We start from the raw sequence: 15,789 nt of genomic DNA on the forward strand, positions 1-15,789 counted from the left end.
TAAAAAGATTGTTGTTCAATATGACATCTAAGATGCTTAAACCATAATATTTTCTCCTTATTGTAAGATAAACTTCAGCCCATACAAAGAAACTGTGTCTGCATTATTCACATAATGTGTAGAATATGTTTCACAGGAAAATTACATAATGAGTAATTGCATGCTAGTAACACGAGGACATTTTCAGCAGGTCAGAGGTGACGGGCTTCAGTTACCATTTTGCGTGTTTGCTCTCACACTTCTCTCTAGCCACAATTAAAGTCAGACGGTGGAGGGGAGTTACTGTAAAGAATGTGTGTGAGAAACTAGAAGTCTGTTTTAGGCTTAACAATGACTGTGTTCTTCGCCCACAGACGGACAAGGTTGGGAAGGCGTTTAAGTACCTGGAAGCCGCCTTGTCCTTCATTGAGTGTGGGATTGCCATGGAGTCGGAGGGCCCAGCGTCCAGGTCAGCTTACTCCATCTACTCTGAAACCGTAGACCTCATTAAGTAAGTGCCCAGTCATTTTGCCTTCCTCTTAAGTGCTTCTGTCCTCACCTTTATTGCTTTAATCCTTTTGAACTTTAGTAGGAAGACAGCTTAACAAAGGGGAGCCTTTAAAAAGTTACTGATCCAGGAAATTTTTTTTTTTTATTGTAAAGTTAAATGTATTCTAGGCGAAGTGCTGGAACAGAGTAACTGGGTCTGGCTACCTTGTTTTGCCAAGTGCACAGTGAGATGCCAAACCCTTCAGGGAGAGGGTTGGTTTTTCCAGTTTGGCTTTCTGATCAGGTGCTTTCTCGTCTCGGTTGAAACTCTCCTTGTTTATTACCTGCACGTCAGCTGGGGGCTCTGTAAGGGCACAGGCTGCTGCTTGGTTTCAAGCAGGTGCACAGGTCAGAGAAGAGGCGTGTCTTCGCCTGATTTTCTGAATGGCTTGAGTCGTTGCTCTAAAGCCTCATTTTCCCTCTGGGTTGCTGTCATGCCTTCACATCTTCAGGAAAAATCAATACAAAACCAAGACAAACATAATAAGGTGTCTCTGTGTCTGGGGTTTTCTTGATGCCTTTTTTTAACCTGATATAATTTTATATTTTCCCGTAGGTTCATAATGTCATTAAAATCCTTCTCAGATGCCACGACACCAACACAAGAGAAAATATTTGCTGTTTTATGGTGTGTACTTTCCCCCTTTATCTGAATAGTATTACAGTTGCTTTTGCATCTTTCGATATTACAAAGAGATTCTGGTATATGTTTTCTTAAAGTGAAAATTATCATGAAAGGCAGGTCAATACCAGAAAGTGGCAGGATGTATGGCCAAGGGGTTAATCCCACTGATAATTAATTATTGTGAAACGGCGTCTACTGCCATGTTACTGATGACTCAGGACCTTTAGGCTTGTGACTTCAATTATATTTGTATATATTTGTGTTTTTTCACCAATATTTACTCTGATGATAATGTGAACGGTGCAGTGAGAGTCTTGAGATCCTCTTGCTCGGGTTGATGGTGAAAAGCCCAGTGTGCTCGCTGGGGTGGAAGGAGTCAAGCCTGCCTTCCTGTAGTACAGATGCTCGTGTCTGCGTGGTCATACTTCACTTCACCTTGTTTTATGTTCATAGCATGCGTTGCCAGTCCATTTTGAACATGGCCATGTTCCGTTGTAAAAAAGATATAGCAATAAAGTATTCCCGCACTCTCAACGAACACTTCTTCAAGACTTCCTCCAAAGTCACTCAGGCACCTTCTCCATGTGTTGCAAGGTAATGATCAGTCTAATTTAAATAACTTCCCAAATGATGTCTTTCTTTTTTACCTTTTGCTGTGACTTAAGCTTTTCAAAAAATTATATGTATCTATGTGCTGATTTGCTCCTTCAGCTTAAATCACTGGCATGTTTCTGCCTTTTTGAGGAATAATTGTAAATCAAGGTGTTTGCTGGTTGGGCAACATAAAATGATACTTGGAAAGAATACAGAGTTCAAACTTTAGAGCTCTGAGGGGGAGGATATGTGGAAGTGCCTAACAGCACAGAACAGACAGAGCCAGCAGGACCAGAGCCACAGTCCTTCTTCTCCACAACAGATTGTCTGGGTATTTCAGTAAACAAGCACTGTCCTGAACCACATGCCTTCCACCTTCTCCAGGGTCTGTAGCAGCGACGTTAGAATGAGAACAGTTAGGTCTGGCTCAGTTCTTTCCCCCACTTTGTGAACTGAAGTTGCTCACATATTCCATAAGATACTGAAAAACCAGAGTCCTTCTGTGGGTGTTTTTAAGATGAAGATAGAATTTTCTTTTTAGTACTTGCCTAGGTGTGTGTGTGTGTGTGTGTGTGTGTGTGTGTGTGTGTGTGTGTACATTCTTTTAATTTGGTCGTGCTCCTTAAAAAGCTCCTGGTTCTGATAGGTTTTGCTATTTTAAGACTATCACCTAAAGAATGACCCCATTTCCAGCACATTCCAAAGAAGAGATTCCCATATGACCTCTCTTAAAAACAGAAAGCCCTGATTGAGAGGTAGCTTCTTTACCTCTGAGAATTTTCATGACTCCCACCTCTGAGATGCTGTTCTGCGTTAATAGGTTGTCAGTCACGTGGTTTTTGGGAGCTCCTTCACCAGTCGTCCAGCCTGTGTGTACTGAGCACCTTCCTTGTTTTCGGTGCAGAGGCGCAGCAGTAAACAGCGCCCCTGGGGAGCTTCTACTTCTAGTCTTTGAACATGTACGTCCTGCTGGGGACACCTGGGACCCGTGCAGCCCAGGGCACATGTAACTACCTCATGGGCCACTGCTGCACACCCACCTTCCCATTCTCTGTCAGTCCTGAGATGTCGGAGTGACTTCGCCTGCGTTTCTCATTTGATCCGCATCAAGGCACTTGTTCACTTGTACAGTCAGGAGGAGAGCAGAGGACATACTGAGCCACTGATGCAGAGGGTGGGCTGGCCCAGTGTTTATCAGGAGCCCCCTCTTAGCACCTGCTGTGCTAAGTGCTGGAAATGCAGAGATTAATAAGGAATGGTCCCTGCCTTCCAGATGCTTGTGAGGCAGGAAAAGGAATAGACAGAAAAGCATCGCGGGCTGTGATAAATGCAGAGAGAGAGGTTCAGGTGATGGCAGAAAGGAAGCTAGGATGTAGCCCCAGTGTGTGGAAGAGTGTCAGGTGCAGAGGAGGCTCTCCGTAACGTGTACTGAGCGGATGAAAGAATGAATACATAGGAGACTAGGACCATCTTCCCGGGAAGTATTGTCTTACTAGGAGAAGTTGGATCAGGGATGAAAAGAGAAAGGGATTCCAGGCCGCTGGATAGCATATGTAAAGGGCGTGGGAAATACACTTGGAATACGGATTTGTCCACCTGATTCTACGCCCAGTGAAGGACACCTCACCTCTACCCAGTTACTTTTTCCATTCAGAGGACCCCATCCCACTGTGTTTTATGAAATAAATTTCCAGAATACTGAAGGTGAAGTGTGCCTCTTTGTCCTTGTAGAAATGATTTTAGAAGTGGTTGTCATTTTGGCAAGAACACACTAAAACTTTGTGACTTGAGCCGTGCGGGTCCCAGAGACAGGAATTCTGTAATGTGGGAGTTTAGGTGATGAACCGGTTCTTTTCTTCCACTTCCAGAAGCACAGGCACGCCGTCCCCCCTCTCTCCAATGCCTTCTCCAGCGGGCTCCGGAGGCTCCCAGCCCAGCGCCGGCAGCGCGGGGAGCAGTGGGCTGCCTCCCGCCGTCAGTACCCCCGTCACCATCCAGAACATGACCTCCTCCTACGTCACCATCACTTCCCACGTCCTTACTGCCTTTGACCTTTGGGAACAGGCTGAGGTCCTCACGCAGAAGAATAAAGGTAGAGGGTTCTGTGGTGGTATTACTGGGGCGTGGGGATTGGGAGGGGCATAATAACACTGTACGTATTTTATGTTCAGTTTTTCAAAGAAAAGAACTGCGTACCTGTTCCCCTTCTCACGCTTTCTCCATTCCATCTGATAACCTAGTCACAGTCCTTCCTTGAGCCCTGTGGCGTGGGGGTGGGTTTCTGTGGCTAGATCTTAGCAAAATGAGATTCGAAGTGGCTTCAGCACCTTGCCCCTTCAGAAGTTCCGGTGTCACTGTTTCAGCCTGAACGGGGGTGCTTGCAAAAAGGCAGAGCAGACCGGGAAGGGAAGGTCGGCTGACCCCAGGCACGGCACCCTGGGGATGGGGAGTAGGGTAACCTAAGCACCAAGCTGATTGTTTGTTCAGCACATGTTAAGAAGAGGATTAGCGCCAGTACAAGAAATACGGCTTAGTAGCATTGTAGAGATTTGTTTGGGAGGAAGGCCCTTGGAGAAATCCAAGGTTGGGAGATGGCAGGGCGTGCTGCCCGAGGCACTGCTTGGGGTAGAATGCCACGGCGCCATCTTTCCTGACCGTGGGGAAGAACTCGGCCAGCTGCTTACTTTCCCCATAGCCTCTTGAAACTTTGCTTTCTTTTTAAGCAAACTGGTGATGCTTTTTTTTTTTTTTTTTTTTAATGTGTTGGATGTTTTGTTTTGTGCTGTTTTATTTTTCATTCATGCATCCATTGATCCAGAGGTATACATTGGGTCTTTTCCAGGGTTGGCCACTGTGCTGGGCATTGTGGACTCAGCTCTGAAACAAACCTAGTTCCTACCCTTCTAGACTAGTGGCAGGACATGGAGAACTAGCAGGCTTTTGCAGTAGATGGTGATTTTTCTTTTCTTTTCTTTTTCTTTTTCTTTTTCTTTTTCTTTTTCTTTTTCTTTTTCTTTTTCTTTTTCTTTTTCTTTTTCTTTTTCTTTTTTTTTTTTGCTCTGCTAGATGAAGTACAGAATAATGTGGGGGATATAGTTTCTGGAACCTTGACTTTTCACATTTTCATTTTTATTTTTGTGTGTGCGAGTGTGTTTATGTGGTTTTGGTTTTGCTTTGCAGAATTCTTTGCTCAGCTCAGCACAAGTGTGTGCACCCTGGCCCTTAACAGCAGTTTGATGGATCTGGTGCACTACACAAGACAGGGTTTTCAGCGGCTAAAACAAGTAACCAAAACACCTTAACGGAGGCCCAGGTTGATCTGATGTCTTGGGAACTTTTTTGCACATTGGAAGCCTCAAGACATCCAGACATCTGTCTCAGCAGGACACCAGACTCAAGAAGAGAAGCACCACGAGTTGGCCAGGACATTTGTTCACTGAAACTCTCAAGAACTGTGGAATCATTGGTTGGACACGATGGTTATGCAGAAGCAGAGAAGAGGAAGCTGGCCCCAGAGATGATCTTGCCTTTCCTGACTAAAGGACAGAAGTGCAATGTTGCCTTTGTGGGTGTATGAGTGGTCTAGAAACATTTCCTTACTTTTTTAACCAGCAGGATGCAAATGGAATGAGGAGAAGCAATTTCAACTCTGAAAGCAAATTCACATCATCTCAGTAGCCACATTAGTTTGTTCCCAGAAGGGAGTTTCTTTAACAGTGAATTTTGGTGTAGGGTTTTGTGGATGTTTTCTTTTTGCTTTTAAGTTATAGGGGAAATAATTTGTTTAATAAATTCTAAGGGTCATCTATGAAACGTGAGTTGTGAAGGACTCCACTGTACCCCACTTTCCACCAGTGAACAGTGGCTTTGATAATACCAAGTATTGTCATAATTTATACAATTGAAGGCATCCCCCCCATTGCCTGGAGTACTGCACATTCACCCCAGCTCTGGTTTCTCCCATTACTGGGTCAGAAGTCAGCCCACATTGGAGTGGCAGAGAGAGAAGCTCCAGCACCCGGGGGAGCCATCTCGAGGTCCCCATGTAGGACAGAGGACGTGGTGCCGCCATTCCCACCCCCTCCTTCAGTGAAGGGCAGTCCGTCACATTGACTATATTCTGAATTTTCTACGTTGGGGAAGAAGGGAACTGGGAACCAACATTTGTCCGTGACAAGATGGCTGAAGTGCTTTTTGATTTTTGTTTAAGTGGCGCTGGAATTTGAGGTGCTGATCTGTGGTCTACAGTTATGTGGTAACTCGTGTTGTCTAACCAACTCGGAGTTTTGTCAGCGAACAAAGAAAAATGAAATCTTAGAGAGGCTATATTTTTGTGCTACGAATTATTTTATATTTATAGCAGAACTAGACTTTGAGAGCCCTTGATTGTCTAGGAGAAACTAACTTCCTGCGAGGCTGTGGCAATTTGGGGTGGTTAATTAGACTTTAAAAAGAAATTGTCACCGCATGCCTTCACTCCAGAGTGTTCTCAGTCAACTAGGTTTGATTAGATTGAAGAGAAACTGTGGCCTTCCCGTAAGTTGCTATTGCCAGATTCTGTACATTAACCCAAGTTTATTCTGAATGACCTAAAATGGAAAAAAAAATCCCACATATTCATAAGCACAGATTTTTTTCATTGAAACTTGGAGGGTTATTATTGGAAGCATTATTTTGAGTGCAGTGTTTTTAGAAGCCAGTTCTTTTTATCCCTGTTAGAAGTAGAATTTGCACATGTATTAACAATTGAGGAGTGAGTGTTATTGCTACAGCTCGTTTACTTTTCTCCCTTCATCCCGTCCTGCTCCTCTGCACGTTGTTTCGCACCAAGCATGCTTGACACTGTCATATTTATTTATTAGTGAAGAAGGGAGCACCATCTTTATTTATAGTGAAGAGGTCTAAGGTCCATATGATGAATGTAAGAACTGTCTTGATAACTTGGTAACTATATAAAAGGGATGTGTAGAGGATGGGAGTGATGCTTATTTTTCACAATATGAATTGTTTGTGTGAAGCTGTTCCCTCAGTGTCTTACATTATCCAGCCTGTTCTCTGGTTCTCACTAGCTAGGACAGAGGTCTGTTAACCTCATGTTTAGGTTAAAGCCAGAGAATTACAGCAATTGTAATATCGGAGCATAAGAACTTGATGTGTGATCTTGATGGGCTGATTTCTTTGATGGATGTTCTAAAGCAAAGCCATGGTCCTTTTTAAACTACTCATCTAGAAAGGAACCTGTTGTTAACAGTAATTGCTTGGTAGGTTGTATGGTTACGGCATTGTGTGTCCGTCTCTTACCTGGAGACAAGATACCAGGATCAGGCTTATGTGGTTACTTAACATCTTTTTTCCTCCTAATCCCTTGGCTCTTCCGTCCCCCTCCACCCCATCAGTCCCCAGTACAAGCCACCAGTCAGTCTGGAAGGGTGCGTTCTTGAGCACAGGTTCTGGTCTGTGCAGACCGTGCCGAGTGTGTGTGTCCTGTCGGGAGCCACAGAGCCCCCTTTGAAGACATTTCCAAGTCAATTTCTCAGCTGTGTCTAAAAGAAGTGATTCCTTTTTCAGTGGCCTTATTCTTTGTGCGTTTTCCTCTCCCTGATCTTTATATTGAAATTTTATTTGTCCCTTGAAAAACTAATGAATTTGCAGAGATCAGTTTGTACTATTTTGATCATGGAGTATTTCTGATTCTTAACTGCAACATGCATCGTACCTAAAAGAAATCTTAATGGCTACTTTTTAAATAGAGTATGTAAGAGGTAGTGGCTGATGAATCCTTGATGTCCCTAAGGTCTTTTTGCTGTTACAGTTTATATAGAAATCTAAAGGGTTTTTAAGTCATTTGCACTTTTCCACTGCATGCTTAAATCCCCAAAGGCAAATTTTGTACTGAGGTAGATAATTGAAAGGATTAGATTATAAAATTAAGCTTTTCAATGTGTGAAGTTCTTAAAACAACCATAGTAGTACACACTTCACAGTGAGACACATACAAAAAACATCTTGAGTGAAAATTGAGTGTAAAAATCTTGCCTTTGCCACTACAGTTTCTAGTGTGTGTGTGTCTGTCTTTATTAGGGAATGGAAAAATACTGTTTTACTTTTTAAAATGTTGAATGTTTCTGTCCTTGAAGATAATTAAAATGTGAATCACTGAACATAAGATTTTAGCCAGACTAAGGGCCCTGCTAAACGGTGAAAAATACTTTACTGCAATTTACCAGATGACACTGGGTTATGAATGTGAAAACATCAGCCAGGTGCTAGGTGTGGTGAGGAGTGGCAGAGTCCAGCCGGCGTATTACCAGGACCGGAACTACGGTAGGAACGGGACTTACCTGATGTTGTGATTTAACTACCAGACTGAGTGGGGAAAGTCCCTGATTTTTTTTTTTTTTGGAACAAAAGGACCTTTATTTTATAATCTGTTTTGACAAAAATGTTTAGCTATTTCCCCTAGACAGATTGGACCACACTTTTCTCCCTTGTTTTATATCCTTAAATGCCCATTCTCAGGATGTTTAGAAGCTGACAAACTACTCTTTTCTGGCTGAAAACTTTCCTTAATTGGTACCTTAAATATTAATGTTAGTAGGATCAGGATCTTACTATTTTTTTTTAATGATTCTTCAATAATTTTTAGAAACAGAAAGAACCATTGTGCCCTCCCAAGTGGACAAAACTTTTATCTCTATATAAAAGGAAATATGTGTGTTTGAACGCACACATGCGCACGTGCGCTAGCTGAATTGGATATATTTATTGTGCCTTTGTTGACCAAACCTAATTTTGGAATAATGCTATATTTATTTTGCCATGGCTTTAAGAGATGTGAGGTGGATCTTGCACCTTTTTCTCTTCTGCTTCATGAAGTTTGAGGTGTATTTGTCCATCTTAAGGTAAGTGAATCAAATAAGCCTTGTTTTCCTACACCTCCCACCACAGATTCTACTTTTTTCTTAAGGATTTATATTCCCAGACACTACACAAAATCTGTGAAAAACTGAACCACTTCATCTATTAAATACTGATTAGTAGTATTTAAATCTTGCAAGAATATTTGACCTTTTAGAAACACAGGTGTAGAGATTTGCTCATCGTGGTCAGGATTATAGCGGTACTTGCTCCCTTCTCTTTCTCTAGTGGGTTGCCTCTTTTGTTTTTTTATCCTATTTAGAATTTATGGATGTGAGTTTTTCCCCTGTGCTTTATCTTTTGTCATTTTGTTTGTGGGAGGTGGAGTGGCAGCAGAGTAACATGGTGTTGGGGGATTTTCCTTCAAACATTGCAAGTGGTATTTCTACCAAGTAAACCTCAAACATCCAGTCCAGTTGTGCTAATCACCAAGAATCTGAGAATGAATTGTGACCACTGGCCATGTTCTTTAGTTCTTATTTATGAGGAGTTGACAAGCACCATCTACCACCTTTCTTAAGGTGGCTGTAAATTTCCTGTTGTCCTGGGGAAAGTCACACTGTATTGTGCTCCACAATGTGTCGGATGTTGACAGGTACTGTGATGGGTAGAGAAGTGCCTATATGTATTTCTCTCCCCAAGAGGGCAGGAGGGAGACTTACAGCTCCCTGTGAGCCCGGATAGTACTACACCGGCCTGGAAGGACAAGGGAATAAGACCACTGACAGCGAGGCTGACCGGGCTGCGCTGGTCAGACCGGGCAGTGGCTGACCTAAGGAAGATAACTTGCTTTGCTTAAAAGTAGATGTTTAAGCGATGCTTAAAACAGGCAGTATTAACTTTCGTTAATTAACTTTTGTTAATTTTCAGGCCATCAACATGTATTATTAAAATTACTGCACACCCCCCTCAGATAGCAAGTATACACTGTTCATGTTGGTGTGTGTGTGTTTATACACGATAGTCCCAAATCTTGTTTTGATTTTTTTTCTGAATGTGATCATGTTTTGGATGATACCTGAGCAGGGTTACCTTTTTTTTATTTATTACCATTATATATTATATTATATATTTTTTTGCTTTCTTATAACTTTAGAGGAAAGTCAAATCTTGGTATTATTGAAATTGTTTAAAAAATAAATTGTCCAGTTGATAAATGAAGATCACTGGTCTATCTCTAAAATAATATGAATTTTTCTTTAATTATTGTGAAATAACGTGCCCGCTGTCTAGTCCACACCGTGATTTTGTATGTAGGATAGGAAAGCAGCGATGCTCTTGGTGGGAAGATGTGCAGCACGGGTGAGGGGACTCCATGTGTTTTATCTACTTCAGCTGGAACTGCAACTTGGGGCTTCTGTGAATAAAATCTAGCTGCCTTGTGTAGTCCTTTGAAAGACATACGTGATCTGTGAGAATTATAGTTTTTCTTTTTTTTAGAAGAAAAATTTGCAAAAGATCTTTCCAAAGATAATGTGCCACAGATCTTTTGTTTGTTGTTTTCTGTAATGAGGATTAATTACTGTTTAAAAAAACATGTAATTGACTTGTTCGTCTTCAAATTCTTTACTTTTGACAAGAGGATCGAGCTGTAAAAAAAAAAATAAATAAAAATTTAGAGAAATCATTTGGGTGGAATCCATGCTTTTACTTGGCCTGAATATAAAGTAATTCCTAAAATCGCTATACGTAATTACCACTTACAGCCAAAGGAGTCTCACATGGAATAATGAGCCCTTATTCACACTATGTGTTTACTCTTGCAATGGGGGAAGTGTGGGCAGAGGACAGCACATCCTTCTGTTCAGTTTATTTTTCAAGAGCTCAATCAACAAAAATTAGCTTAATATCACCCGCATGGCTTATCCTAACATCAGCTGCCAGTGACCAAATTCGCCGATTTTCAGTTTGCTGGGTAGACAGATTGTTTATAGAATGTTAATATTGGAAGGAACCTAAGGGCCATCTGGTCTCTCCTCCTTTTGCCCCTCCGAAAGAAATAATCTAGGTGCTGAAATCTGACTTCTTAAATTCGAATCCTGGCTCTCCAGTCTGCTGTGTGACCATGGGTAAGTTACTTAACCTAAGTTTCTTTTCTCATTTATACTTTGTTGCTTTGGTGTCTGCCTAATGAGATGGTGAGGATCACATTAGATGGTGTGCTTAGCATAGCATAGTGTCTCTGGCATGAACACTCAGGCTGGTGGCTTTTTTTTTGTTGTTTTAACTTATTCCCTCCCCTCACTGCAGTATCACAACAGTTGATGCTCCAGTCTGACTGAACACTGATAAAGTCCTTAGTACCCACCTCCTCCCCTCTGATTCTTTTGTTACACTAGGTAGACCCCTACTTATGTTGATCCTACGAACAAATGGACTCACCCTTGGCAAGCTTATAGTAAAGCTGACAAGCCAGCAAGACCTGTGTGGGAAACAGCAGGTGTGGGAAAGGGAATGTGTTAGTCCTGAGTAAGGGAAGCTCCAGGGACAAGATCTCATTTGAACTAGGCCTTGAAGGATAATGGGTCATTAAACCTCTCTGATGGCGTTCATCTTTTCCACAAAAACTTTTTTTTAAACATTTTTTATTGATTTATAATCATTTTACAATGTGTCAAATTCCAGTGTTCAGCACGATTTTTCAGTTATACATGAACATATATATATATTCATTGTCACATTTTTTTCTCTGAGCTACAAGAGTTTGTGTATATTTCCCTGTGCTATACAGTATAATCTTGTTTATCTATTCTAAATCCACAAAAACTTTCTATGTCACATCTTGTCTATTACAGAGTTTTAGTAGAAGTTGTCCGTTGTATGGTTGTACCAATTTATTCAAGCAACCCCCATGTTAGACATTATTTCTGATTTGGGGATATCATAAAGAATGCTCCCACAGCCATTGCTGGAGCAAACTAGTTGGACAGATTCGATTTTTCATAGTTTTTAATGAAAATGTGTGCATATGTATATTTACACTGAGTTACACTTCACCCCTAAAAACTTTAGCATGCATTTCTCAGGACGTTTTCCAGCATAACCACAATACCATTACAGCAGCTAAGAAAATTTCTCAACATCTAGTATTCAGTTCACATTCAAATTTCTGTAATTGTGCCTCAAAGGTCTTACAGCTCATTTTTTTGAGCCAAGACTCAGTCAAGTTTTAGACATTACAGTTGGTCATTATGTCTCTTTAATGTAATGTTCTGCATCTTGGATTTGTGTTTCCCTCAGTGTCCTTTAATTCATTCCCTTATCTCCTATGTAGATTCTCTGTAAGCTTAGGTTTAGAGGCTTGATTATATTTGGCAAGAATCTTTCAAAGGTGGTGCTGGGTATTTTGTATTGCATCACATAAGAAGGCACCTAAAATCGTCAGTGATGGTAACTCTTGAGTCTTTGGTTAAGATACGGTCACCAAAACTGTTAATAGGGGCCTTTCCCTGTTGCAGCCATCTTTCACTTACTGATTTTAGCATTCAGTGATCATTTACTCCTTTACCAACTGTACTATGTTTGGAAAAAACAAAAAAGGCGAAAAAAAGATCACTCCATTTGATAGGTGGGAAACAGTGTCTTCTGATGTTTTCATTTACATTTTCATTCTTACAGTATTTGTTCCCTTACATGTGAAGGTGCCGTGTGTGGCACATGGGTTACATGCCCAATACTCTAGACCTAGACCCAGTGTGAGTTCCCAACTGGGCAGATGTGGGGAAAGTTGTCACTTAAGTATCATATGGAATGAGTTCACAACTAGGAAAGGTTCTGTTAATGAACAGAGGATGCTGAGTAGTAAAAAAGAACAGATGATCCTTCCGGGCTATTCATCTTTGTTCCTCTTGATTTATATATTTAGGATATTAACCTCTTATGTTGTAAATATTTTTCTCCAAAGTATCTTGCCTTTCAGTTTTTATTATGGTACTTTTTAAACAAAGTTTGTTTAGTTTTAAGTAGGCCGACTTCTATCAATGTCCGCAGTTTCCGCTTTTTGTATGTAAGGACCGTTTCCCAGGACACTGCGAGGCCCATTTCCTATTGCTGATTACCGGTGGCAACTCTGAGGTGAGACAGAAACCCTCCTGTGTGTGTCCTTCTCAGGCTTTAAATCAGTGTTTAGGCACTTCTGGAGTTTGAGTTATTTAAACGAGCATTTGTTCACTTTTTGCCAGAGATGCTGCAAATATAAATTGTCACAATCCCGGCCACTTTTAATTAAGACATCTAGGTAGTGTTTAGAACCCCCTCAATCCATTCCAAACAGCTTTGAAGCCTAGTGGGTCTTCAGAATATAATCGGGGTTTCTCTCTAACTTGGTTGTGATTAGAAAAGTATAACCATCGAGCCTGTTTTGTCTTAGAACAGGATTCTGTCAGTGTTTGTGGTTTCCCCACAGACCACACTCAACTGAAAGCCAAGACTGCAGTGAGACAGCGAGGCTCTGATAATGAAGACCTGTGCCCTTAGAACAGACTGGAGGGTGGCTCTTGGAATGCTTTCTAAACAGACAATTCTATTTTAACTTTAAAAGACCATGTGTCTGCTCTGGGTAAGTGCTTTACATCACCCTTCTCAATTTCTGGGGCCCAGCCCTAACATCTCGTTTACCTTATTTCACACGTCGGAGGCAGAAACAGCTACGGGTCTGTATCTCTCCACTGCTAAATATTCCTGTAAATTATCACCTGAGCAACACACGTGCATACATACACATATATACACCATTACTGGAAAACCAATTGTACTCAACTGCATGGGCTTCAGAAAAATGTCTTTAGTTAACTATTTAACTTCCTGTTTTTCCATCTTTGTCCTGTAGTCTTTGAAGAGATTCCAATGGCACCTGAGGTCTTCCCAAGCATCTCAAGGGAGTGAGTGACCTGGTAGAGTGGCTTTGCAGAGATCCCCCAAGCCTACAACTACAAGAGTTACCATTTTGAAATCTTGTAAAAATTGTTTCAAACTGATTTACAAATAGATTAAAAAAAAAAAAAAAGACACATGAGCATACAGAGCAAAAAGAATTTAGAGCAAGTTTACTTCATCCCTTCCTCAACAAAGTAAACCATTAAGTTTGGCACACTTTGTGTGCACAGAACATTTTTGTGTACTTACACATTGTTTTTATACATAAAATTGGATATACTGTATTTTTTTCCACTTTATATGTCTTCTGTTAATCATTTTGTGTAGTAAGGCTATATCACCACTTATTTAAACATTCTCCCGTTATGCACATAAGCCTCCCCTGGCACCCCACCCAATTATTCTGCTGTTACAAACAATGCTGTACTGAGGAGTCTTGGTACACACATCATCATGCATTCTTGTGTTTCTAAAAGATAAATTTCTGGAAGCGGGATATCTGGGTCAGAAGATAAACCAAATTAAAAAAAATTTTGTTGTTACCAAACCACTTCTCCTTAGAAGCTCTTATACCAACTGTGGATGAGCTTAAGTTCTTGCCAGCTTTGGCTGCAAAGTGAAAAACAGTATTATGCTCTAAATTTGCATTTCTCTGACAACTGAAGTTAACCATTTTGCCACAAATTTATTTGGCCACTGGGATTTCTGATTCTGTGGAATGCCTGTTTTTGTACTTATTTCTGTGAGACTCTCTCTTCAGGTTGTTGACTGCCTCTGACATACTGCATGACTTCCCAGGTTTGTTCCATTGCCTGCACCTCGGACGACATCACAGGCTGCTTACGTTTCCCCACTTTTTCCAGCATTGGAGGTGATGGTCAATCCCTGACATGGATCTTCAGGATTTAAAGTTCCATTAATCTTTAAAACTTATTTCTTGGTCCAAGGAACTGACACTCATCCTGGATAAACTGGAAGCTGTAAAACATTGGCAACGGTTTGAGACCCAGTGGGCATACATAAGGAATTTCACTATAGGTTTCCCTACGGCCCCAGAAATCAAACCTAAAATTTGATGTGTCAGTCCTGAGCCTTACTTGACTAGCCCTATTAACTTCACATTTGCTTATTTTAAATGAAGGCAAAAAGCAAAGGAAGACTGATTTTTTTTTTTTTACCCCTGTGAAATTTACTCCCATCCAAAGTGTGAGTGATTCCTGTGTGCAAAGTGACTTGCTTCAGAATATGTGTCAGGCTGCCCAGCTCCTGGATTGCATGTCTCTTTCCACCCAGGTGACAGGTTAACTTCAGATCTGGTGATTTTACACTGAGATACCCACTGTCCTGCCTTGTCAGTGGTCCTAACACAGATGCTAAAGTGAACACCCTATGGTCACACTGTTCAGACTGGGTTACTTCAACCAACTAACTGTTAGGCGGAGGACAGCATTCCTCTTATGCTTATGTGTTGGTCCTGAATTCCCCACAGCAAAATGGAGCCATTCGGCCTTTTTTCCTTTCATTTACCTCATCCATGACACTCCCATCGCTCTAGCACAACAGGCCTAGAAAGTGAAAACATGGAGAAGAGGAAAGGAACATGTATTTTCTATGGTTTGTATTTTTAAAACCACCTTTAGATGAGTCGTTACTTTGCTTTACAGATGATGAAATTTAAGCTATGTCCGTGGTCAAGCAGCTTGTAAAAGATGAAACTCATTATGGTATAGATCTGTTTGACCTCAAGTTAGGAAGGGATTTTTCTTGAGAACAAACTGAAGGAAATGTGGCTTTTATAAGCTTTTTAAAAATGTCATCCACAAGCAATTAACATTTAACCGTTTTGGGATTTTACTGGGGACAATCAGTAAAACTGGATTATGAGCAGGAATAGGTTTTACAAAACAAACTGAGAAGGAAGTCTCGAGAACCTGCAGCCACAGAAACTTCAACAGCACAGTGGCGGGGGAAGGAGTCCTTGTCTAACGCTGCTTCACGTGCTGTCTTGTAGAGGTCCTCCATTTACCAGTGCTAGCCAAGACACTAACACAATTCTAGTGATTGCTGAGATGGACAGGTTTTTTTCTCATTTGTATACTATTTGAGGGCATGGATTACTTAATAGAAAAAAATTTAAAATATTAAATATGTGATAAACCTTTAAAGTAGCATGAAAACAATTTTTAGAAGTCATGAATGATGTAAAGTAGCCTTTAAAGTTTAAAGTCCCAGCAAATATGAAATAACTA

General features: G+C 41.0%; 2 protein-coding genes across 11 annotated transcripts in view; one reads left to right on the plus strand and one right to left on the minus strand.

Moving 5' to 3' along the window:
• Nucleotides 1–10,292, plus strand: part of AFF1 (ALF transcription elongation factor 1) — a 173,195-nt gene extending 162,903 nt beyond the window's left edge. For all 5 annotated transcript variants that reach the window (XM_072943023.1, XM_072943014.1, XM_072943004.1 and 2 more), the window contains 5 exons: nucleotides 354–490; nucleotides 1,085–1,156; nucleotides 1,607–1,747; nucleotides 3,616–3,839; nucleotides 4,928–10,292. In XM_072943023.1, the coding sequence (XP_072799124.1) occupies nucleotides 354–490; nucleotides 1,085–1,156; nucleotides 1,607–1,747; nucleotides 3,616–3,839; nucleotides 4,928–5,049 (696 nt within the window). In that variant the 3' untranslated portion in view covers nucleotides 5,050–10,292. The remainder of the gene's footprint in view (nucleotides 1–353; nucleotides 491–1,084; nucleotides 1,157–1,606; nucleotides 1,748–3,615; nucleotides 3,840–4,927) is intronic.
• A 947-nt stretch (nucleotides 10,293–11,239) lies between these two features.
• The window catches only part of KLHL8 (kelch like family member 8), a 64,454-nt gene continuing 59,904 nt past the window's right edge, over nucleotides 11,240–15,789 (minus strand). For 3 of the 6 annotated variants that reach the window (XR_012061235.1, XR_012061227.1, XR_012061229.1), the window contains one exon: nucleotides 11,240–15,105. The gene's annotated coding sequence lies outside the window, so the exon portion shown is untranslated. The remainder of the gene's footprint in view (nucleotides 15,106–15,789) is intronic. The other 3 variants (XR_012061231.1, XR_012061230.1, XR_012061228.1) reach the window with 3 other exon arrangements.

This window comes from Vicugna pacos, chromosome 2 (assembly GCF_048564905.1).
Source record: "Vicugna pacos chromosome 2, VicPac4, whole genome shotgun sequence".
Taxonomy (NCBI): Eukaryota; Metazoa; Chordata; class Mammalia; order Artiodactyla; family Camelidae; genus Vicugna; species Vicugna pacos.